The 25,741-nt window shown below is 40.5% G+C and overlaps 1 protein-coding gene across 5 annotated transcripts in view; it reads left to right on the top strand.

The window, feature by feature from the left end:
* The first annotated feature begins 2,639 nt into the window (after positions 1-2,639).
* ADAMTSL3 (ADAMTS like 3) overlaps positions 2,640-25,741 on the top strand; it is a 567,766-nt gene continuing 544,664 nt past the window's right edge. For 2 of the 5 annotated variants that reach the window (XM_069098694.1, XM_069098698.1), the window contains exons 1-2: positions 3,136-3,376; positions 5,124-5,214. In XM_069098694.1, coding sequence (XP_068954795.1) covers positions 3,240-3,376; positions 5,124-5,214 — 228 coding nt within the window. In that variant the 5' untranslated portion in view covers positions 3,136-3,239. The other 3 variants (XM_069098697.1, XM_069098696.1, XM_069098695.1) reach the window with 3 other exon arrangements.

The following is a 25,741-nucleotide window of genomic DNA, read 5'->3' as shown; positions in this document are numbered from 1 at the left end:
AGCCCGCATACAAGTTTTTTATAATGCCTTCAGATTGTTCCATCCCCTAATCTGAGAAATACTTCCAGGGAGTGAAAAAAGCTTACTATGTGTGAATTCAGGTTCCTGGAAGTAAGCAAGCTAAAAGTCATGTGCATTATGTCTCTCTTTGTAAATAAGGAATAAAAATGCTTTATTGGCCATCAGCTCTTTCAAGTGCCAGAGCTGAGTGTTTTAAAACGGTAATGCATAGAAATGTTTTTATTGAATTAAAATTTGAAAACACACTTTTCAAGTATTCCTTTGTGGTGCTTCCAACCTAAATATTGCAACATTGAGGGCATAAGAAACAAGTAGGAAGACAGACTAAACAGACTGGCTTCGTTTTATGGGCCAAATTGAGTGACATGCAAAAGAAGAACAGGATAAAATTTATTTTAAACCTTGTTTTTTAACTGAAGGCCCATGTAAGACAGTGCGATGTTTATCCCAACAGGATCCCTTCTGTATATAGTATCCTTTCACTTCTACTGCTGTGAATTATGTAACACAACAGTCAAATCCCAGTCCGCCAGAAATCCTTGGGGAAATGAGTCATTTGGGAAGGCTGAGTTTTCTAGATAGCTGAAGGCTTTTCTCTTTATGTGCCAAAGTATTAATTTTTTTTCCTTTTATTGGACCTCAAGAAAAAATCAGGATACTTTAGTTGAACCTTTTTTTGTTTGTTTGTTTCTTTCTAATCTCTACTCCATCACCTACCTTCCATTTGCTTGGTAGTTTAACAATCAGATTGCTCTGGTCAATTTCTAAGCTTTCTCTCTACAGTGATCATTTTCCCTCTGAAAATATGTTTTTAATCATGAATAAAGTCGTTTCAAACACCTTTAAGTTTGTTTTTCAAGTTGGAGAGCCGGGAGGTGGGTGAAGAAACTGATTTTTCTTGGGTATACTTTTGTTTTCAAAGAAATTATTTCAGCCTCACAAGTAATTCACTTAATTCCCCTTTCCCTAGGAGTGTGCTAGGCACAAATTTAATGGGTAATAATGATAGCTCACATTTCTGTCTCATTAATGTTTGCATTATCTCATTTGATCCTTATAACAACTCTGTTAGGCAGATTCCAATTATCCTCATCATGCTGATGATGAAATGGGTTGATGAGGCAGGATTTGGGGAACCCAGGTCCTTATGATTCCAAGGTCAACAGGCTTGAGCTACTATGTAATGCCCCCAAGCTCTTCTGAGAAAAGTTTCCTCCATCTTCTCTTGCCTAATGTGAGCCTAGCCAAAACAATCTCCACTAACCTATTCCTGCTTCTAGCAGAGGGGCACTGTATTGCTGGCTTAGAGGTAACAGCATTTTCACCAATGGGAAGTACAGTTAAATAGTGCAGACACTGGTGTATCTCCTGACACAGCTACCATCATGTCCTATTCCTTTATCCCTCACATCACAAACTTTGTATTTGACACTCCCCATACATTCCTTATGTTCTGCTCCCTCCACGTATTTTTGTTTTACTTTTTGCTCATGCTATTTATTCTCTTTGCTTTTCTAGTAGTAGGTACAATTCAGCTTTGAGAGGAGTGGGGAGTTCTCTCATTCTCTTCTAACTGGTTAAGCCCGCTTGTAGGATGCCTAGAGTAGAATGTGATTGAGTTAAGGCACAGGAAAGAAAACGGTCCCGGGTACGTGATAGATACTTAATAAATGCTCATTACTACTCATAAGTAAAAAGAAAAGCTTCCAAAGTAAATAGAAGAACAGAGGGTGTATTTGTGATTTCATGGGTATAGTGAACTCACTCCCCCTATCAGTTTCCTTTCAACTCAGTCTTTTTTAGAGAGTTGCTTCAGGCATGGAGAAGTTAAAGAGACTTGTCTAGGGTCACAAAGCCAAGATTATTAAGCGCTGAACTTAACCACAGGTCTTTCTGGCTCTAAAGCCACTCCACCCAGCCACTCTGCCTATTTGTAATGTAAACACACAATTAAAAGTGAAAAACCCTCTCAAAGAATCCCAGACTTCGGTTTAACCATCCTAACCTTGCCTATCTCGTCCACGTCGCAAACTGACTCCAGCCAAACTCTAGGATTCTAACTCGTCCATATCGCAGCCCAGTTAGTAGCATATGTTCCGCTAGAGGGTGCTCAGTTCCTAGCTAATGGGGAGGCTGTGTGCCCTCGCGGAAGTGTGAGCAATTTGGAAAAGTTTCCAACTCAGCATATTTTCGCAAGCCCTTCATCGGTTATGTTTAGTTCCTACTTTCAGTGTACATGGCACACGTACAATAGCAAGGAGTTTCACTGTCCTTGTCGATTTCAAGTGCGTGTGTCCTCTGGGCTTTCAATGAGAAGGACGAGGTGAAGGTAAAGGTATTTTAATAGCCTGTGCCCATCACAGCCAAGGAGCTGGATAAAGAGTTAGCCACTAGGGCTTTCGCTGTTTTGGATATTATACCATGGCATAAAGCTCTAAAGTTTTACAGGCACAAGACAGATGTTAAAGGTAAAAAACTCTATTAAATCTCTGTGCGGTACTTTGAATATGTTTTGATCTCTGGGTTTATTATTCCAGTCTACCTTGCCCTGAATGCAGCAAAGGCTCTAAGTTTGTTTTGCAACATATTCCTCCTCCCCACCCTTCCCTCGCATGCTGGTTACGTTTTGTAACGCTGCAGCATTTCCACCATAACACGCCCGGGGCTGCAATCCCTGCCTTTGGCACGACACCTGGCAGGAGGCTTTGGGCAAGGAGTGACTTCCAGCAAAGTCGGGCTAGGAGGATTCTGATCAAGTCTCCTAGTCTAAGGTATCTTATTCATTGAGCAATCACCTGCCCCCAGGAAAAGGAGGGCTTCTGGCCACTTTTCTCTAGCTCTTGGCGAGTTTGCCCCTGCAAGTGACTGTGTGTGATGGAAGGAGAGATGCCTCCGTTATGGGAAGTCGTCTGGGAGGCTAAGCTAGATCCTGGGCAGTGGGCAACTGGGAGGTGGGGGGAGGTCTTCGGTGGGGGTGGGGCGCGTGGTCCAGTGCACTTGCTCCGGTGCTACAGGTGGCGGCGCGCGCGCTCTCCCGAGCCTGGCTCCCGCAAGTGCTCCTCGCCGGGGCAGTCCCAGGAGTGGGGATAGGAGGGGAGGGCGGGGGTTGGGGGTGGGGGGGTGGTGGAATGGAGAGGTGGGGCAGCCTCGGCTCCAGCACCATTTAACATCTTGGCGGCTGCGACGCCGCGGGTTGGAGGCCGACGTGCTGTAAGGTCATGCTTCTCTGGGCTCGGAATGAGAAGGCATCATCCCTAGTGGTAGTGACGGGATCGCAACTGCTCTCTTCCGAGCCTCGAGCAGAGTTGGAGCGGTCTTCGGGTGGAAGAGACAGAGTACAGGTCATCGGCGCCAGGTGGGTACAGTGGAAGACGGGCAAAGTGGAAAGGGCAAGGGAGCCTGCCTGGGAGGGGAACGAAGGCTCCGGATTCTCATGGCACTAAGGTAAAGAGGCCAGAGCTAGCTGAGCGGTGGGAGCCAGGAGGAACAGAAGTTCTCATCAATTGGCAGCACGTTAGGGGACCGCTTTTGGCACTGGGGGAGGGGGGGAGCATGCCCCATTTATGACATGAGTCGAAGAGGGTAGGATCCACCCAAGCGATCCCGAGGGGGGTTATACAGAACTGTCACTCTACGGGCTTCGGAGGCTCTCTTAGGAAAGGGCGTGTGTGTGTAGGGGTGCAGGTTCGAAAAAACTGTGTGTGTGTGTGTGTGTGTGTGTGTGTGTGTGTGTGTGTGTGTGTGTGAAGGGGGATGGGGGACACGGGTGAAGAGCCGCTTGCTGGGGCTGTAGGCTACTAGACAAGGGAAGAGCACGGAGCAAGGGGTAGCGTCCCGAGGACTTTGCATCACTTCGGCGGGGCACTGGCGCAGAGAAGTCGCGACAGGTCGGAAGAAGCAGCACATTTGCGGATCGCATTAGGTCGGGTTCCGTTAATGCTTTCTCCAGATGAGTTCGAAGCCATCCATCCACCCACGGACACAGCAGCTCTGCATCGGCGGGGGCGCTGCATTTCCCAGCTCTGCGAAACAGAAGTTAGGAATGACCACGGGCCATTACAACACTCCACTTCTTCAACGTCATCCTTTGCCTATTTCCTGAAACTGAAAGGAAAATAGGCAAAAAGACACCCACCCGTAAGCTACCCACTTTCTTCTCCAACTCTTGGTTGACTGAGATTCAGGGTCGCCTCAACTAGGCAAAGCCCGAGGCAGAGGAAAAAGTTGGATTTGCTTTGGCAACCTCGTTTCCGAGTACCTTGTAGGCGCTTGGGTCTCGGGGGCATCCTTAGGTTGGCACCGGCCGACGTACAGGTGCAGGGCCTTGGGACGGGGTATACAGGAGGGAGAGGTGGCTCTTCTTCCGGGACTTCCGGGTTTGCAAAGAATCCCGCGGCCGTGGCAAAGGGCCGGACCCTGCGTCTGTTCGGACGTCGCGCCTGGGTAGCGCCAGGAGGACTGACTTCTCTGGACTCCTCGCTCTGTTTCTGGACAGGTTCCACGTGGAACCTACACCAGCGAGCCTTTGGGCGGGCACGTGCCAAGCCTTGGCTAGGGCGTCCCAAGATATCTGGCCTCTGGGTTGCGCTCCGGGATTGTGGAGGATTGGAGCCTTGGAGACGGTCGAGCTCCGGCGCTGTCTGAGGCTGGCCCCCGGGGCAAGGCGCCTCGCGGCCCCACCCTGCCGAATGGGAACGCGAGAGGTGGGGCGCGGGTGCGGCAGTTCTTCACACGTACACGCACGTGCCCTCAGCAAAACTTGCAAATACGCTCAGCAAGAACTTGCAAAAAAAGTCTTCTCCAGTATTCATATGCACACACTCGATAATGTATACTACTCGGACTTACTACACCAGGCTTTCCCCATTGGCCAGGTCCGCAACTTCTATTCCCTAATTGGAAATACTTAATCCTGAAGACTGATCACGGCATGTTGTGCCCTGAGTCAGCTTCTCGGCCAGAGCAAACCTTTCTAGCGTTTGGGTTGATCCGAGTCCAATGTCCTATTCCTTGGCTGAGTCCGGCTGAGTCAGCAACCCTCCAGAGGGGTAAGGGACAGTAGGGTAGGAGCATTCATTTGAAATTCTTACTCTCTCTGACAGGCAGAAGTCAAGCAGATCAGGAGCCATGGTCCTGCCAAAGACGTGGTGGTTGGGCGTCAGGATTGCCATTCTCTTCTGTATAAGCTTACAGGTAGGTGGCATGAGGCTGTGCTCAGGTAATTATTTTGGTGTCATGATTAAACCGTAACGTCTCCAAACCTTCTGCATTGTTACTTATTTTTAAGAAAAGAGAATGCCAAGTATTATAGTCATAAAAAACAAAACAAAACCCTAGCAAACTTTTCCTTCTGAAAAAGTGGGCTTTAAACAACCTTGTTATTTTTTTCCTTTTCTAGTTAGGATAGATTATGCTCTGGAGATAGAGTAGAAACCTGTTACTCATACCTGTATTTGGGAAACAGTGAAGTGTGTAAGGTGCTATCAAAGATGCTAGAAAAACACTAAACTTAATGGAGGAGATAAACTTACAAATAACTAATTTGAAACAGAGCCAACAAATTGGTGTAGTAGAAAGGAGTCAGAGAAATTTGTAAGTTGCTTAATGTTTAGCAAGTTATATATTTCTGGGCCTCATCTATAAAATGAGAGAGTTGTATTAGATTATTTTGGAAGCTCATTTCAGCTATAAATCTCATAATTCTATGAATATGTGCAGTGACAGATATTCCCACCTACTAGAGCCAGGGAAATCTTCACAGAGGACTTAGGGCCTAAAGGTATAATATGGAAAGCATTCCAGGCATAGAGGTCTAAAGGGGAGAGCAGGGACATTCAAGATAGTTGTGGAGTGGACACATGCTAAGTCGTATTTTGAGATAGAAAACAGCAGTATTCTGTGACTAAATGTTGAGATGAAGGAGAGGGAATAGTCATAGTTATCACCAAAGGTAAAACTAGGGAAAGATGGTGTCATAATTGACAAAGATGGGTAAATCAAGAAGAAAATAAGGTATTGGTAGTGAGATGTTGAGTGTTGTTTTAAACAGTATCTATGGGAGACAGTTGACAGATGAGAAATTGAGCCTGGAAAGGGGCTGGGGCTAGCCAGAGAGACAGATTTGGTAGCTATCTTTAATCTATCCTCCTCACATTTGCCAAATTGATACCCTTCAGTTCGACCAGGTTTCCATTGTTGTTCAGTTGTTTTGTGTTGTGTCAGACTCTTTGTGACTCCATTTGGGGTTTTCTTGGTAAAGATACTGGGGTGGTTTTCCATTTCCTTCTCCAGCTCAGGCCAGGTTAGACCTTGGCAAAAGAAACTTCAGGACTCCCCATTTCCTTAAGGATAGTACACAAGCTCCTCTGTTTAGCATTTAAAGCCCTTTACAATCTGACTGAAATCTACATTTCTAGGCTGATTACAATATCCTTCATACACTTTTATTTTTCAGCCAGACTAGCCTACTTGTGATTGTTTTCATGTGACATTCTTGATGACCTTGCAGATCTCAAAAGCCTAGAATTATCTCCCTCTTCACCCCTACTTCTTGTGACGCCTAGCTGCTCTGGAAGCTCAGCTCCAGTGTCATCTGCTTCAAGAAACCACTTGTTAATGCCCTCCCATCACTGTGTATCTAATTTTTATATATTCTATAGTACTTTGCAAACTTATATACAGGCTAAATATTTTCATTATTATGTAAGTTCCTCTAAGGCAGAAACTGTTTAGTTTCTTTATCCTCAGTGCCCAGCATAGTATCTAATTTGGTAGTGGTACAAGGCAAGTGCTTAATAAATACTTTTGCAGTAGTCTGTTTACTGGAACATGATAATGAAAGTTTGGGAATTGATGCGATAACCCAGAAAGAGAACCTATATGTGTAAGTATGCATATATATGCATGCAAATGTATGCATGTATATATGTGTATGTGTGTGTATATATATGTATATATATATATATATATATATATATACAGAGAGAGAGAGATTTGCATGAAATAATGAAGTGCTAAATGAGCAGAACCAAGAGAAGGTTGTATATAGTAACAGTAATATTGTGTCTTGTTGACTCTTATAAATACCAAATTAACTACAAAGGACCTATGAAGGAAGATGCTATCCTCATTCAGAGAAAGAACCAATACATAGAAGTATGCATAGAATAATTTACCTTTGTATATGTGTGTGTATGTATAGATACATATTTGTGTTTAATGCTAACAATTTCTTCAGAGAGGGGGAGGGAAGGAAAAAAAGAAGTTACATGATAACTTTTACATATTTAAAAAGAATAGCAAGTTGTACAAAATAGATTTGCAGTTTTATATGACAAAAAAAGAGGAAATGTGTGTCACTGATGGGGACAGAAAATGGAAGTGCTCCCTACACTGCTAGAAATCTCTGGTGCCTAGTAATAGATTTGCAATTTCATGGCAATCATCTTTTTAAATTATACTATATTGTGGAAATGCTTATTTTATTCCATAAAGTAAAAATAAAATAAATTTTAAAAAAGAAAGAAAGAAATCTCTGGTGCCTTGGAGAAGCTGGTGTGAGGGCAGCCTCCAGCCTTGGAGATCAACTTGGTAAAGCTTCATGATCTACCAGTAGATTACAATCCTGTTGATTGTGGAAACACTAGAGGATTTTGCTTGGTCCTTTGGCCTGATAGAAGCAGTGTTTTAGGAAGATTGATCTCAACATGGTGAAGTGGACAGCTTATTAGACTTGGAGGCAGAAAGAAATGGGCTTGAATCTTGCTTCAGACAAATGAGTTACTGTGGGCAAATCATTTAACCTTTCTGTACCTCAGTTTCCTCCATAATTCTGTGATTATAGGGTAGAGGACTTAGGAAAGTAAAGGGCCTAATTGATCTGTTGCAGTTATCTAGGTATGAGCTGATGATGGACTGAGTTGGTTGAAGTGGGAATTGAGAGGAAGAACAGATAGATGCAGAGAACTTTAGAATATTACATTAGTTACAGCATCACTTTTCTTTTCTTTTTTTTTTTTTTTTTTGGAGGGCAGTTGGGGTTGTGACTTGCCAAAGGTCACAAGGCTAGTTTTTGTGTTAAGTGTCTGAGGCCGATTTGAACTCAGGTCCTCCTGACTCCAGGGCTGGTGCTCTATTCACTGCGCCACCTGCAGCATCACTTTAAATGTCTTTCTGGTGCCTGCATGTGAGATTGGAGGAGACACATGCTCTGGGGGATGCTCTTGTCATGTTTATGCATATTCCTTGTGAAAGCAGAGAGAAAACCCAGTGTTTTTGGTTCTCATAGAATGGAATCTGGCATTGGTGTTATGCCCTGCTCTCCACATAGGGGACTCTCGATCTCTGTTCTCTGTATGGGATGTTTCTATTTTTTAACACAGGTTGAATTAATCAACTAGTCATTGTGAGGAGGTTCCTGAACTTTTTACAGTATGCCGCATTTGGGGCCCTCAAAACTTAACCTTTAATTTTTTTTTATTCTTATGCCATATTGTCTTGACCTTAACTACATGGGAGGCCTGTGTGCTTCCTTTATTGAATTTTTTTGGAGTTTTAGATGAGCCATATTATCTGTAATGTGATTTGATTGCAGTATTTTTGCATTCTTAGTACCATTGTATCTTCTGTTTAGCTGGTTGGGAAAATAACCCATAGATAGCATTTATTCCTAACTTTCTGTTGCACAGGATTCAATTCATTTCAGTAAATTTTTGAGAACCTATATGCTAGACAGTGTTGATAGATGTTAAGAGATAGAAATATAAGGTCAAAAAATAGTCTTTGCCCTAAAGGAATTTGCATCATAAAGGGAAGAAACAGTGGGTATGAAGATGAGCAATGCAAACTATACGTGTATGTAATACAAAGGGGGAGGGAGGGAGGGAAAGTGGTATTTGAACTGTTGTGCTCTGGGGAAAACTAGGGTTTTTAACTAAAGGGTTTTTCAGATTTCTGAACTTTTTATGAACAGCTTTTGGAAATAGTATTGTAAGGCAGTGGCATGTCCCTTGGGAAGAATGGATTAATTTTACTCAGAGAGAATAACACAGGAAGAAGGAACCTTGCAGTATGAAATATGTTAAGAAAAAGCTCTTACTTAGGAAATTCATTATTATTTTTTTGCAATTGGGAAAATTCTCTCCAACTGTTTTTGGAAATTGGATATTTCTATAACCTGACAGCCCCCGAATCTGATTCTCAAAAGATTTCATTATCAAATTTCAGTTTGAATTTGAAATAAGATGAATAAGATATTTAGAGGATGGGCTTTTATGTCAGGGAGCACCTTGGGATTGTTGAAAGTGCTGTGCCATTTCCTAAATGCATTCTAGTCTGCTCTCTCCTTCTTGTTCAATATGTGGCCCCACTTACTGTCCAGCAACAGTAGTTGTCCATAATATATAAAGTAGCTGGGTGGTATCATGGACAGAATGCTTGACATGGGATCAGATCAAATCCTGCCTCAGGCTCTTAGCTGTGTGACCTTGTGCAAGTCACTTAACCTGTCTACCTCAATTTACTCATCTGTAAAATGGGGATAATAATAGTACCTACCTCCCAGGTATGTTATGAGGATAAAATGAAATGAAAATTATAAAGCATTTTTCAAATCCTAAAGCCCTATGTAAATACTAGCTATCATTCTAATCCTTATTGTTATTTATGTACTGATTGATGAACTCAATGAACTGCTCATTTAATTCCATGTTATGAGCAATAGACATTCCTCTGTCATTTATTTTTTTCTTCTGTGGCTTATTAAACTGAGTTCCTTTGAAAGTCCATGGTTCTCATTGAGAAGGTTCTGTAGTATTCCAGATCTTGATATAATTAACACATCAGCCACAAACTGAAGCATCTGGAGAATATAACCATCTGCAGGGCATTACTCTTCCATTTGGACTTAATGCAGGGCGTTCTTTGGCTAGCATCCATCATTTCCCTATTTTATGCTTCAATTGATAAAGATAATCAGAGGATCCTTGAATAAATCTCCTCTCTTTAGGACCAATATTTTCTCTGATGCCAGGGCAGCAGAGAGAAGCTGTGTGGGTATAGGCAGGCAGCAGCACAATGCCAGTAACGACAATTTTCAGACAAGAAGTGGTGTCTGGGACATCATCCAGGAAATGTACAATCAGAACAGGAGGTAGGCTGCTTATGTAGTGAGGGATACAGATAGGCTTTTCGAGTGTTATACTGATACCGGCACAATGTTCAAAAGACCTAAAGGAAACCCCCCCCCCCCCATCACCTTGGTTAGACCCTCTAAGGTGGAGTTATGGGGGCAGGGAGCATATAGAGGAGAATTGAGCTGGATGAGAAGTCATATTAGGATTATCATCTGCACTATTGGTAGGGGAGGGTATTGAATACTCATATTAACAGAGATCACTGAACCATCTAGCTATTGAAGTTGAAGGCCATAAATATTGCTTTGATGATTCCTCCATTTCTAAACCACAGAGAGTGTCAGTTTCAGTTAGAGAGAAGGCTGATGAGAAATTAGGCTTAAGACAAATAATTTCAGCCTTTGCCTTCACTTTGGTCTGGAGAGGCCATGAGTGGATAAAAAACTACATTTGGAATCAGGAAAACTATGATTGAATTCCTCTTGTACTAATTCTACTGTCTCTGTCTTTGACAACTCCTTATGACTTGTAACAGGAGTTACCTCTCTGCATCCGAGGAGGGATTTCCACACTGATGAAATCCCAGGTTGGATTTTAAAACTGAAAAAAATCTCATCAATTGACGTAGCGCTTTGTAAACTTTAGAGAATTATGTAACTTTGAGTTGTTATTATTAGCACTGAATTCAAGAGGCAATTACATGTATCCAAATGAAGTAATTAGTATGGCAACTGAAGATAGTACCATTCCTGCCCAAACCAGCTCCTCCTGATTTTCTTGTCTATTATAGGCACCATCATTCTCCTTATTACCTAAACTTGACACTTCAAAGTTATTTATACTCTTCCAGTCTCCCTCCTTCCTACAGCCATTCAAACTCCAAATCCTGGCCATTTTACCTTCAACATACTCCTGGATTCCATCCCCTTGTTTCCATTCCTCATTACTACCATCATCTTACACTTGAATTATTGTTGTATTAACCTCCTAACATTTCTCTCTGTTACTACACTCTGGTCTGCTCTATGTATAGTGGTCAGATTCATCTTCCCAAAGTTCTGCTCAGATTGCTGTTTTCCTCCTTCACACCTTTACTCTCTCCATCGCCTATACAATTAAATCCAAACTGCTTATTGGTTCTTTTTGTCTTCTTTATCCTCTAGTCTTCCTCTGGATTTCCATCCATATTGTCCAGCAGTCCCCTTCACTATATAATTCAGACAAACTGGATTACTCACTGTTGCCCAAACATGTCCCATGATTGTCCTCCTTCTCCCCCCAGCCCCTTGCTCCATTTTTGCTCAAGCCAGTTCCTGTGCCTGGAATAACCTCCTCCTACCTCTGCTTGTCAAACTTCTAATAATTCTTCTGCATCGCCAGTTTAAATATTAGCTCTTTTATGAAGTCTTCCTTGATCACCCTAATAAGGAGGCAGTGTCGCACAGTAGAAAGAGCACTGACTCTGGAACTATTTATTCCATAGTCACTATTTTTATTTAAAAATATTTTAGTTATATCTTTGATTTTTTTCATTAATTTCATTTCAGAATGGATCCTTCTACTCTCCCTTATCCAGTAATCTATCCTTGGTAACCCACAATCCAAAGGAGAGAGAGAGAGACCCAAAAGCAATTTAGCAAAGCTAACCAATTTCCCAATCCAGCTTGACAGTAAATACAATGTTCTCCATATTTATCCTTCCTTTCGGCACAGTAATGTATATATTTCATTACATTCATGCCCTTCCCTTTGCTTAGCTACTCCCTAAACAATGAGAATCTACTTTGATATCAGTTCTTAGCTACCATAAAAGTACTACTGTATTTTGATATGGGTTTTTCTTTCTGTTTTTTACTTCCTTGGGGCAGATACCTACCAGTGGCATTTCTGGGTTAAATGAATCACTCTTTAAAAGCATAATTCCAAGTTGCTTTTCAGAATGATTGTGCCAATTTTACAACTCTGCCAATAGCATATTAATATGACTTTTTCTGTAGCCCCTACAACACTGATTATTTCCATCCTTTGTCTTCTCTGCCTATTTTTTGGGTGCAAGATAATAACCCAGAGTGGTTTTGATTTGCATTTCTTTTATTACATGATGATTTGGGACAGGCTTTCATATGGTTGGTATTAGCTTCCAATTCTTCTTTTGACAACTATTAATTCATAATCTTTGACCATTTTTTCCATTAGAGAGAGGCTGTTTGGTTATATATTTTTGTTAGTGCCCTGTATATCTTGGATAGCAGACTTTTATTAGAGATACTTGTGGCAGAGATATTTTCCCCCAAAGAATACCTTTTCTTATTATTGTGGTAGTACTGAATGTGCTGATGCAAAAGCCTTTCAATTTCATGTAATTGAAATTTTCTATTTTGGTTTTTATTCTCTGGGGTTTTTTTTGGTTTGGTTAAGAATAGGCTTTACTATCCATAGCTGTGAAAATAAGGGATCTAGTTTCCTTCTGTCTTAAAAAATTAAAAAAAATTTGGTATGGCTCATGATATTCACATTATATATTTATTTTGAGCTTATATGGTATATAACATAGAATGATGGTCTAAAAAGCCCATTTCTGCCAAAAATATTTCTAGTTTTCCCAGTAGCATTCTTTGCAAATACAATGTTCTTTCCCAAATAATTTGTCTTCTGAGCTTTACTGAGTACTGGATTTATTGAGCTGATACATTTCTGATTCTTTCTTATCTAGTTTGTTCCACTGACCTACTTTTCTATTTTTAGAAATGAGATCTAAATAGTTTTGATGATTTTTGCTTTTTAGTACAGTATGAGGTCTGTTACAACTTACTCTTTTCTAAAAATGAAATACAATAAGTCAGTGGGACCTTCTGTTTTGAATTCTTTTCATAATATATTTTGCAATTTTCCTTCTAGATTCAATAAACAAATACAGTGTTTGAGAAGGAAAGTATGAGCAGTAATTTGTTCTTTAAGCAGTTTGACAGTGGTAATTGACAGCATATATTTACTGAGGTTCCTCAGCACAGACTCATACCAGAGACCAATTGCATAAAATAATTTGTGAAGAGATTGCTTCATGTTTCCATGTTTTTTATGATATTTAAAATTTTTAGGAAAAGTAAACAATTGCAGTTACAATCTTTGAAATGTGGTTTCCAGGAAAGGCTAACTTGTAATGCTTTGAGGTTCATTAAGAATTGTATTCAACAGGGCTCGCTTTAATTTTGTCTTGGCATGAAAAAAATGACATGCAACAGAGTCAGTCATGTACACAAATGTTGTGGGCAGCTAGATGGCATAGAGGATAGAGAGTTTGGCCTGGAGTCAGGAAGACCTTAGTTCAAATACAGTCTCAGATATGACCCTGGACAAATCACTTAACCCTGTTTACCTCAGTTTCTTCATCTGTAAAGTGAGATGGAGAAGGAAATGGCAAACTACTTTAGTTTCTTTGCCAAGACAACCCAAAATGGGGTCATGAAGAGCCAGAAAGGACTGAAAAATGACCAAATGACAAATGCAAATGTTGGAGATGCTTCAAGACTGGAGTTCTAGTCTTGTCTTTCTCAGTTAGTGGTTGTGTAAGTTGGGGCATGTCACTGTACCTTTCTGAACCTCAATTTCCTCCTCTGTAAAATAGGGATAGTAAAAATCTTGCCATTCTTTTTGGAGGATTGTTATGAATAAAAACCTTTGTAAATCTTATAATACTACACCAATGTGAGTTTCCATTTTTATTCTTTTGATTTGTAGTTCTTTTTTCTCATTGTCATCTTAATGTAATAGTAATTGGAAATTTTAATAGGAGTTACTTTTTCATTGTCACTTTTTTGAAATGTAAGATATTTGAAGAATTAAAAATACGTAGTAATCTGTCAGCATGATGAAATTATGAATTATTTGCCCCAGATCATCTGATACTTATGTACCAAGCCTGTAATAGAATTGTTAGTTTGGTTCCATGGGCAGGGAAGTAATATGGTAAAGCTGACTTTAGACTGTGTGATTAAAAACAAAAAGAATACCATCATTCTTTGAGAAGGAAGGGAAGGGAGTTTGATGCCAGTCTTATTAAGGTGTTAGGTCAAACCTAGACCCCTGAGTTTGGTCATTACATCCATTGGAAAGAATTAGAACAGTTCCCAAGTCAGAATTTAAAATACCCTCTCTAGGGGCGGCCAGGTAGCACAGCGAGTAAGAGCACCGGCTCCAGTGTTGGGATGACCTGGGGATCAAATCCAGGCTCAGACACTTAGCACCCACCCAGAAACACCTGGCCGTGTAACCTTGAGCAAGTTACTAAACCCCGATTGCTTTAAATAAAATAAAATACCCTCTGTACACTTGTCTTTGTTCTTGGGAGTCCACCTTTGTTGTGCTGGGGGAGGAAATGTTTGAATCCTGTCTAGAGCGCACAGCTGAAGTGTTCTAAGAATCAGAATGTTGCTAAGTGCTGAAAAGAGAGGTATTTGCTAGATACCTTATAGAATCTATATTTGATATGGTATGGACCTTAAAATATATAACTACCCTTCTTTTTCAGCAAATTTACATGTTGATGGCACAGAATGAACTTAAAAAGCCAGTCTTTCCAGGTTGATTACATATGATTTCCTCTTATAATCTAAAGTAGTGAGGTGATACTGGACAAAAATGTCACCTCAGATGCTGATTAGCTATGACCTAGGGGAAGGCATTAAACCTCCGCCTGCCTTTGTTTTCTCATTTGTAAAAGAGGGATACTGGTGGCATCTAGCTCCCAGGATTATGGTTGAGATAAAGTGAGATGATACTGGTAAAGCACTTTAAAATCTTTAAAACTCTATTAATGCTAGTTTTTATTTGCTAGCTGTTGTCTATCATTCAGCCATTCTGATCTGCTTGCTCTTTCATCTGCATAATTTTCCTTCGTCCACCTCAGTGCTTTTGCATAAACTGTCCCCTCCCCTGGGATGCTCTCCTCTCATTTCACCATTGTTCATTTAGCTCAAATGCTTAGCACCTTTAACTTCAAGAGGTATTTCCTGATTCTCCCTCCCTCCTTTAGTGCTCTTTCCTCACTTCATATTTACTTTTAGCAACCTTCCCCTTGGAAGACTTCCCAAACTTCCACTGAACTGCTAAATTGGGACTTTAGAAGGTTGTTGATTATTTCCTCTTTCAGGTTCTTTCTTTAGGTAATCCCAAGGGATTGGGGTTTCTAACAGTATTGGTCAGGAGCAGTTATCTTGTGTGTTCCCCAGTATTTATTACCCATTTGATAAAAAGTAGATATTATAAAGAGATTTTGCTGAGATAGCATTGCAAGGATAGAAGTTACAAAAACATCCCCTAAAGTGGATGGTTGTAGAAATACAAATCCATGGGGAGAGTGGGCTCAAACTTAAAATACAAAGGGAATCAGGTGCACATGTAGCAAACACATAGATCCCAGGGTTCCTTCTTCATTCTTATCCCTAAGAGTGTTGTGTGTTTTTTCCCTGTCTCAGGGTTCCCAACCAGGGTATGGTATCTCAGATAGATGAATTGTTCTTGTGCTCAGCTGGGTTAATTCCTTGAATGATTTACTTGTCCTGCCTAATGAATCAATCTCCTGCTGGGTTGGGTCAAGGGCTGGGTCTTCACTGGATTCAGCTACTGCTGCTATTTGCTTTGGTTGTCTCTGAGACCAGATCTGGTTGATTAAAGGTACTCCAGTGGCTCTTCCAACCTTTCAGAGCCCACAAGGCCTCGAAGCCCATAGCCGCCATACAACAGTGGTGTTCATCTTCATTGAAAGCATTTGACAACTTGGCTGAAAATATGTAAAAAGCATGGGAGCCAGGACACAGCTTTGTTTTACTCCACTGGTGACTGGGAAGGCATGAGAGCATTGTCCATTATCTAGAACCCAGGAAAGCACGCTGTCATGAAATTAACATACAATGCTGATGAACTTCTCTAGGCAACCAGATTTTGACATAATTTTCTATAAGCCATCACAACTAACACTATCGAAGGCCTTGGTCAGATCTACAAACATTGTGTACAGACAACGTTGTATTCTGCTCCTGGCATTTCTCCTGCAGTTGTCCAGCAGCAAACACCACAGATTGTTCCTTGGCCCTTTCTGAGGTCACACTGGCTCTCAGGTAGATGACCATCTTCCAGGTGAAGGATCAGCCTATTAAGGACTCTGGCAAGAATTTGACCAGCAGTGACTAAGAAAGAGACCTCCCTGTGATTGTCACAGGACAATCTATTTCCTTTACCTTTATAGAGATGGACAATGGAAGCATCCTTGAAGAAAACTGAATCGCTTCTGTTTGAATTGTCTTAGGAAGATTCTGAAGATCCCCTGGCATGATAAGGTACCAGACTCTGAGGTCCTTTCTTGAGCTAAACCACCAAGCATTCAGATTCTGCTTCAAAGAGTCCAATCAACCCCTATGGGCTGGCCACTTTGTTCAAATGCAAAACATGTGCTTGCCAAAAAGACTATTTTATCGAGAATTCACACAGGGCAAGCATTCACATGGTGATCAGAAGAAGTGATACAATTATCCTCTCAGGGTCTCTCAAGAACTTTGAAATTGATTGTGGGACATGGGAGACACCGGCCCAGGACTGCTCAGCATGGTATGCCTACATCAGAGAAGGTTATGTGCTCTATGAGCAAAGCAGAATTGAAACAACTAAAAGGAAACAGGATGCGCAAATAAATTTGGAGAATCCACCCCAAATGTTCACATGGACTATTTGTGCTAAACGTGTGGTAGAGCATTCCAGCCTCATATTGGTCTGATCAGCCACAGTCAGACACATTGAGGCTTGACTCTAGCACAGTGATATCATTTTGGTCCTGTTCAAGAACGAAGGACAACAACCAAGCAACCAACTAGTTACTATATATGACATGTAAGAAATAAAGTGCATCAGGAAGTAAATGCAAGGGTGGCCTCTGAACTATTTCTCTTTGGAATCTCCAGAGTGCTTAACAAAGATAAGATCAGCTAATAAAAATCTCCTCAAAACTCAGTGCCTAGAGCAGGGGTGTTTTCTGTGAATAGAATATAGGAAGAGGAGAATAAGCCAGACACTTCATGATCCTTGACTCTTTACAAAACATTGGCCCAAGATTTCCCTCAGAAACCTAAAATCCAAGGAATCACATTAAGGAGTTAGGGATTAAAAGAAAGTTTATGAAGACCTTTAGCTCTCAGGCATCAGCTATGATGTTAATGATACAAAAAGAGTGGGAAAATTAAGATGTTTTTGTACTACAGGCCACTAAATGAATCGGAATGGTTTCAAGCCTCACATTTGGCGTTAGGTATACAGGGGCCACTGCCTGACTCCCAGGGAAGGTGAATTCAAAAGGAATTTCCTGTATCCAGGGAACTTCAACCGATCTGAAGTATGTGCCTCCAAGAAATCTCAGCAGCCCTCCGTATCCACCATTCAGAGCCTTAAGGGGAAAAGGGAGCAAGGACTCAAAGCTGTTTTGAAGTTTTGATCTACCTGGATAATGTTGTATTTGAGAAGATCAGACACATAGCAAGTATTGAAGATACCAGATGAGTTGGAAGTTGTGTTTGGGTAGATACTGTGGGAAGCACAAGAGGGATAATTCAAGATGCCAGATCAGTTGGAAGCAGCTATTTTAAAGCTGTATGCTAACAAAAGTGTAATTTGCAGATTCTCTTCTAAATTTGTGGGTCACCTAGTGTTTCCAAAGGGAGATAAACAGGAACCCAGAGAGAATCAAGGTGCTTAACATGACCCCATCCAAAGTAGTATAATAAACTCAGAGTTTCCCTAGGGCTTAGTAGATATTACTGAAGGTTTGCTAAGAGTTTTGCTATTATCACCGAATCCCTAAATGAACTTATGTGTGGATACCAAGTTGGAAGGAGACAAAAGAGAAAAGGGAGAATAGGAAACCAAAGCGCAAACAATGACAGGTAAGGAATTCTGATGCCTTGGAACCCGTTGGAGGCTGCTGGACTCAGAAGCGTGGTCAGCTTTCAAAGGCCTTGTTCACTGTCCAACTCACATACCAGTGTTCATTTTTGCAGACCCAGACAAGTCCTTTGTGCTGTACTTAGATGCAAGCCTGGATGAGTTGAGATTTATGTGATTAGTGCCAAGCTGCCTACCTGAAGCCTGTCAGTGAGTTTAGGACTTTCTGACAATGAGGTCTGTTATCCCATCCACAGGTTGGAGTGTTTGGCACAGAGAAATGTAAAGTTAGAATAGAGAGTTTGAGTACTAAGTACATGTCACTCAGTATACAGTTGTTTTAAAGAAGGAAAGTTATAGCACCTTAACTTATTGTAATATATACTCCTCTCTCTACTATCCCTTATAACCAACCTTCACCAAGTATAGCTGCATTAGCATTATTATGGATTCTTCCTTTTTTTTTTTGTCCTTGGGGGTAAGGGGTAAGGTAGGACAGAGAGGGGAGATCTTTGTTTTACATGTCTCCCTTCAGTAACTCTGATACTTGTTTCTAACTTACATTGGATTACAGAAGCAGAGAATCTTAGAATTTAGAGGTACCTTAGCCACTTTCTAGTTCAATCCCTAACTGAAAAGAGTTCCCACTATATCTGACAAGTAGTCATTTAAGCTACTGCTTCAAGATTTCCATTGAGGAGGAAACTACCTCCCCAGGCCACCCATTTCACTCTTTGGCAGTTCTAATGATATTTTTCCTGGCTTTAAGCCTCAATTTTTATCTTTTGGTAATTTCTACCTTTGCTCCTGGTTTTGCCATCTACAGCCAAACAGAATGAGTATACTATCTTTTCCATATGATAGCTCTTCAAATACTTGAACGCAGCTATCACCCCAGCCTTCTGAGTTATATATATGGCTTTACATGCTACATATTATGTTACATTATATCATACATATTATAGAAACTTCTGTAGTGCTCTAAGGTGTTTGAAGTACCTGACAAACAATATCTTATTTTATCCTCAGAACAACCCTGGGAGGTAGGTACTATTATTATCCCCATTTTACAGATGAGAAAACTGAGGTGAATAGAGATTAAATTACTTGCCCAGGGTCACATAGCTAGTAAGTAAGTAGCTGAGGCCAAATTTGAACTCAGGTCTTCCTACTCCAGGTTTAGTGCTCTATACAGTAGTTTTCTCTTTGTCAAGAGTAATATTCCAAGTTCCTTCAACTAATCCTCACCTGATGTGGACTCAAGACCCTATACTCTGGGTCCTCCATAATGTATCATTGTCCTTGAACTGTGGTGCCCAGAACTAAGAACCAGTTAAACTCTGAATAGAGTAGGGTATGTCTTCATTCTTTGAAGCTGTGCCTGTTTATGTTGTCTAAGATTGTGGTGGATTAGCCTTTTTGATCCACAGTGATGACTTGTATGGAGTTTTTAACACACTAAAAACCCCAGATCTTTTTTGTTGACAAACTGCTATTCATGCTTTCCCCATTCTGCGCTTGTGAAACCGATTTTTTTTTTTGACCAAAGGAAGGACTTTACACTTAGCACTCATTCATCTCACATTTTGGCTTTTGAGACTGACTAAACTTGCCTTGTGACTATGGGAACCATCCTTTGGTAAACCTGAGTTCTGCAATGTTTTTCCGAGTATCTTTGGAAGACTAAAACCCTTTGCTTTGATCTCAACAATTTGATGCCGTTGACCTAATTTTTGCTCTTGAATGATATTCATGGCATAATAAGACAATGGGAATGAATCCCAGCAAAATCAATCTCATATGATTAATGTGTAGAGTTTTGTAAAGTTGTGTGCTTGATGGTGAGGAAACTATAAATGTCTTTTATTTAATGCCAGGAGCCAAACGTTAAATACATCTTTGGTCCAGTGGGATTAGGTTGCAAAATTAGAGAGCAATTAACTTAGTGGGGAAACACATTTTATTTTGTATTGTATGTAGAACTTAAAAACTCCAAAAAAATTTAAAACCATGGAAAAAAGAAGAAAAAACTCAACATTTTTTGAGAAGATAGAAAAAGAGAGATTGAACTTTAAAACAATGGGAAATATGTGCAGTATTTTCATTTAGATCTCTTTAGCAGAATTAAAAATGAGAGAATATAAAAGTGTAATACATATAACTTGATTTTTTCCTCAAATGATCATTAGCTATATTTGGATATGTGGAGGTCTAATAAGGGAACCATTAAGATCCTGGGGACCTTAATCATGACTCAAACACTGTGCCTTTCCTCTCTACCTGTTGATTTTTCAAATTTAGATGTCTTATCTGGTTTCTGGGGTATTTTTGTCAGCATTTCTGTAACATACTTGACATATATTTATTGGGGTAGGTGGTAACAGAAAGAAGTATATATCTAGTCTGTACTCAAAGAATTTACAGATTAGCTAGGGAGACAAGATTTACTTGTAGGAGACAACCAGATAATCCAGATGGTACATTGAAAAGTGTTAAAATGTAGCCTGGGGGCTGCTCTCCCCAACCTCTTTGGAACTGGTAGACTGGTTATCAGACTATGGCTCCTATATCCCCTCAAGGCTTTGGAAGTGACCCTGAAAAATTGGAGTATGGTTTTCTGTTGCTTTATATTGCTTAAGCTTCAATTGATGTGCTTCTTGCCATGATTTATGATTGACTCAGTTGACTCGGTTAGCTAGACTTAGTTGGCTTTCGGAAAGGAGTATTTACTAAGGTGTTTTGATAAAAAATATTCTCCCCAAATTTTGTGAATACTCTCCCAAAAGTATATCTAGTGTCCAAGGGAAAATAGGATCAAGCTTAGAGAAGACATGTGGCAAAAGGGTAACTCATAGCTCCTCAAGATATCTACTGAGATATGGTAGTTTCCTGTTCGGCTCTTGATAGAGTTGTGAATTTATGTCTAGTCTGTCCTTGGTTCATGATGCAGATTAGTTGATGCAAGGATGTGTCTAGGGTGGTACTGGGAAGAAGGGAAATCCTACCAAGACTTCCAAAGTTCACGAGGTACTTCTTTTGTTCATGGGGTGAGAAGAGGGAAAAACAAATGCCAGAGCTCTGATTCCTTTTCAGGATTTTAGCTAGAATATTCTCTCCTCTGCACTTATTCGAATCTCTGAGCAGGGGGGTAGAAAGATAGGGTAGATTGAAATTGGATAGCATAAATCAACATTATATTCTTCATCATCTAATGGTGATTAGTAACCAAACAAAAGAAATATAAAGATTAGTCCATAGGGAGGTAATACAGGGTTAGTTATTGTGGCAGGGCCCAACAGAAGTTCATGGCTCACCAGGGAGCCAGAGGTATATACTATATATAGCCAAAGGGCAGCTAGTGGCCTGAGGGAAGTGGGAAAGTTTATGTGATCAGAAATCTGGGATGCAGGTTCAGCTGGGGTTGCTGGAGAGATGCTAGGGAAGGAAGCTGATGTTAGGAGAGGGAGCACAGCTTTCCAAATCTTGAAAGAAAGTAGAGCAGGGTCTTTTTTTTCTCCAATTTTTAAATATTTATATTTAAAGTTTTGAGTTCCAAATTCTATCCCTCCCTCCCACTCCGTGACATGTTAAGCAATCAGATATAGGTTATTTCCATATTAGTCATTTTGTAGAAGAAGACTTGAATAAATGAAAAAAATGAAAGAAAGAATGTGAAAAATAGCATTTTTCAGTCAGTATTCAATCAATATCAGTTCTTTCTCTGGAGGCAGATAGTATTCTTCATCATTAGTCCTTTGAGATTGTCTTGGATCATTGTATGAGCAGGATCTTTTAATAAGAGGTGCAGGGTGATGCTGCCTTTTGAAGATGGAGTTGATGTTAGTTGAAGAGGACAGAAAAGTTAAGAAAGACATTTCACTTCTACCTTTTCTTTAAATAATTTTTTAAAACTGATAACAAAAAGTTAAGTGACTTGCCCAAGGTCACATGGCTAGTTTTTGTGTCAGTTGGGGTTAACTGACTTACCCAACACAGCTAGTTTTTGCATTGTGTCTGAGGCTGGATTTGAACTGAGGTCCTCCATACTCCAGGGCTGGTGCTCTATTCACTGCTCCACCTAGTCACTCCTTGAACTGTTAATTTACTTTCATACTACCCTCCTCTGTTAGTTTGTCCCTGCCATTGTATCTTTCAGTTGATTCATACTTTGTAACAGAATAAAATAGAAGAGAAAAAAGTAATTCGGTAAAACCAGCACAGCAACCAGTCTGATAGTATATAGTGTTCTAACCCATAGTCCCTCCCTGCTGTAAAGATGGAAGGGGAGTGGATTTTCTTTTCTCTTTTGGGGCCAGGTTTTGTTATTATAATTATGCAGCATTCAGTTTATTTTGTTTTGCTCTTCCCATTTAAATTGTAGTCACTAAGTGTATTGTTTTCTGGATGCCTACTTCTTTGCTTGTTTCTCTTCATAGTCATCATTTCTTATGGTATAGCAATATTCCATCATTTTCATGTGCTACCCCCTCTTTTTTTAATGGTAAGCTTTCAAGTACAAAGAAGAGTTCTTATTGTTATCCCTGACTTGTCACCTCATGAAGACATTGTTAAAACTACATGACTTGTCCATAATTCAAACTTCGTGTGATTTTTGGATATAGTGATAGGGACTGACCTAGTATAATAAGGAAGAGCCTGGTGAGGAGACTCCTTTTCCACATGCTTCTTGATGGATTTTCTGCAACTTAGAGTCTTCTTTGAGAGCTGCCTAGAGCACTGAGAGGTTGAGTAACTTGTCCCAGGGTCATACAGCTAGCATGTTTCAGAAGTGGGACTTGACCCTAGCTACAGAGGTTTTCCAGTCTTCGACTCTAACTCTCTAGCTAGCACACCATACTGCCTCTTGAGATTTTTTGATGTTATAAATTGCAAAGTGTAAATGAATTTGTTGATTAAAAAATTGAATTGCAAAGTACAAATAGATGGACTGATAAAGGGTCAGTTCTTGATTATGCTGACTGTCATTGGAGTGGAAGTCCTGGGTTCAGTGTGTGGGCAAAGGGACTCAGTCATAGGAAATGCTGTATGGAACTCAGAGAAAGAAAGCTTGCCAGGGTCCTGGTGGGTTCTCTGAGTACTCCTCCCATCAAAGTTCTCGCAGAACAAACAGTAACAACACTGTCAAACAAAAGCTTTCTTTTTGGAATCCAAACCTGCCCTGGTGATGGAGTATTGGAGAGAGCACGAAGACAGTAACACTGTGTTTGCTGTCCTGCCTCATAGCCAGAACTGGCCTGCCTCCAAGGGCATTCAGGCTTCTACTTGGCAGCCAGTGGGATGACCTGCACTTTTTGTACTGCTAGAGGAGTGAGTCAGGAGGGAGGGAGCAGGAGTGGTTTGTCACCCCTGGAAACTCTGCCTCGTATCATGGCTTCATGGGAATTTGCCTGACTTGTTTTGTGGAGGTCTTTGGATGCTAATTCTGTTCTCTGTTCCAGACTATGGCTATCTTCCTAGTGCATAGTTCTAGCTGGAAACAAGCACCCAATAAATACTTACTGAATTTCATGGAAAAACTTCCATTGTTAGATTGAGGAGTGTCAGTGTATGGAAGAGTGCCCATGAGGAAAGGCTAATGAAGGTGGGGCTACTTAATCTGGAGAAAAGAATGCTAAGGTGGAGCCTTATGATTGTTTTTTCATATGCTAGAACTTATACTTTTATTCTGTTGATTGAAAAAATATAGGTAATGAACAAGGTGCCCCTTACTTATTTGCCCATGGCTAGATACTGTTGGTTCTAGGTACTTTGTGGACCATGGTCCTCCCTAAGGTGTAACTCATGAACCCCCACCAATGTGTTTACTTTTAATAGTCAGCCAGAGGACATGTAGTTCACAACAAAGGCATTTAATGAAATAGTATAACAACAGAATATTTTCCCCCTATAAACTCTGTTTGTATTCTCCTACAAACAAACTCAGTGGAAAAAGTGACCCTTTATAAAAATCATAGGTACATGTAGGGGAACACCTGTGGCTAGGCTGCTGGCAAGTAGAAGCCCACATAGAGGGAACATTTGGCACATACACACTCACTATGCTGTGAAAATTCCCATGTCTTCTAGCAGTATGATCAAGCTGCTCTCCAATGGACCTTCTTCCCTGCCAGGAGTTACATAACTGCTATCTTCAGGGTCACCTGATAACTTAGCCCAATATCGGCTAAGAATGCATTGGGGTGTAGGCCTGTCCACCAAAGCTCTTTTAGCCTGATTTTAAAAATGTTGCTGTGTCATAGCGATAACCTTCTTCTAAGGTAATATCTTTAGAGCTGCTTGCTACTCTGTCCTCCATCTATTAGAAGTATTATTATATTGTGATTATAGTAAGCCTCTTACATACAGAAGAGGCTTAAATTATTCTGTTAACTCTCTCAAGTACTGTCTGTGAAGTTCCTTTAAGCTCCCCAGAGTCAGCTCTCTTAAGCAGTGTCTAAGAAGCTTTCTTGAAATCTCCACAGGCAGCCCTTTTAGCCACCACCTAAGAAGCTCTTTGACTAAATTAAGCCACAACAAGGGGTGACAGAAACTTTCCTCCCTCACTCCTTTCTCACTCATACTTTTTCTTCCCAATCATTGTGGATTTGGGAAAGTATTGAATTTGGAATAAGAAGCCTTGGGTTTGAATCCTGGCATTGTTACTGACTAGCTATGTGAGTTACTATTTTCTTGCTTTATAAAATGAGAATAGTCATAATGGCATAACTTATCTCACTGAGTTGTGAGGAAATTTCTTTGTATATATTTAAGTACTATAGAAATGTGAATTATTACAATTTTTCCTCTTCTTCCCTCCCTCCCTCTCTCCCTGCCTCCCTCCCTCCCTCCTTCCTTCCTTCCTTCCTTCCTTCCTTCCTTCCTTCCTTCCTTCCTTCCTTCCTTCCTTCCTTCCTTCCTTCCTTCCTTCCTTCCTTCCTTCCTTTCTCCCTGACATTGCTTAATCTGTTTATTGGTTTGTTGAGGATAGACTTCTGCAATGAGTGATGAAAGAATTAAGTGCCTACCAGGATTCATTAAAGTACAGGGAAAAATCTGGTTCACTATCTGTTTACTTTTTGGGGGAGATGCAGTAAAACTGTGCTGTAAATATTGCTACCTGGCTTGTCCCCCGGCTTGAGGGAATCATTTAATTTTGCTATGGTGGTCAGATGGCATCGTACATTTTTTCTGCAGCTGTTATTTTTCTTCTAGAGGAGTTGTATTTATTTCTTCATATAAAAAGTTAAATGATAATTTGTCTGTTTATGACCCTTGTAAAATCTGAAGGGAGTCTCACTTTCTTAAGGTCAATTTTTATTGAGTGTCACTGAAGAGCATTTTCTCAGGTGGGTCAAACTGTCTTTGTTGGCAAGAATATCTCTGAAGTGTTGTGGAAGTAAACATTCAAACCATCCCTTAGAGCTTGCATGCTATTTATATGAAAGCTTGAAGCATGACAAACATGGACATTTATTTGGAAAACATTTGTTAGGGTTTCTTTTCCTTTTTCTTTTTCTGCCATGAATGAAAGTTGAAGCACTGTTTTCAGTGTTCTTCCACTGAGTATTAGGGAAACAGTGAATCTAGTGACATTAAGAAGAGAAACTTCTTTCCTTCCTTCCTTCCTTCCTTCCTTCCTTCCTTCCTTCCTTCCTTCCTTC

Source organism: Petaurus breviceps, unplaced genomic scaffold (assembly GCF_028583685.1).
Source record: "Petaurus breviceps papuanus isolate PSGF00001 unplaced genomic scaffold, PetGlider_PUasm1.0 37, whole genome shotgun sequence".
Lineage (NCBI taxonomy): Eukaryota > Metazoa > Chordata > Mammalia > Diprotodontia > Petauridae > Petaurus > Petaurus breviceps.
The sequence above is the reverse complement of the archived record's forward strand: the minus strand, read 5'-3'. Positions and strand labels throughout refer to the sequence as shown.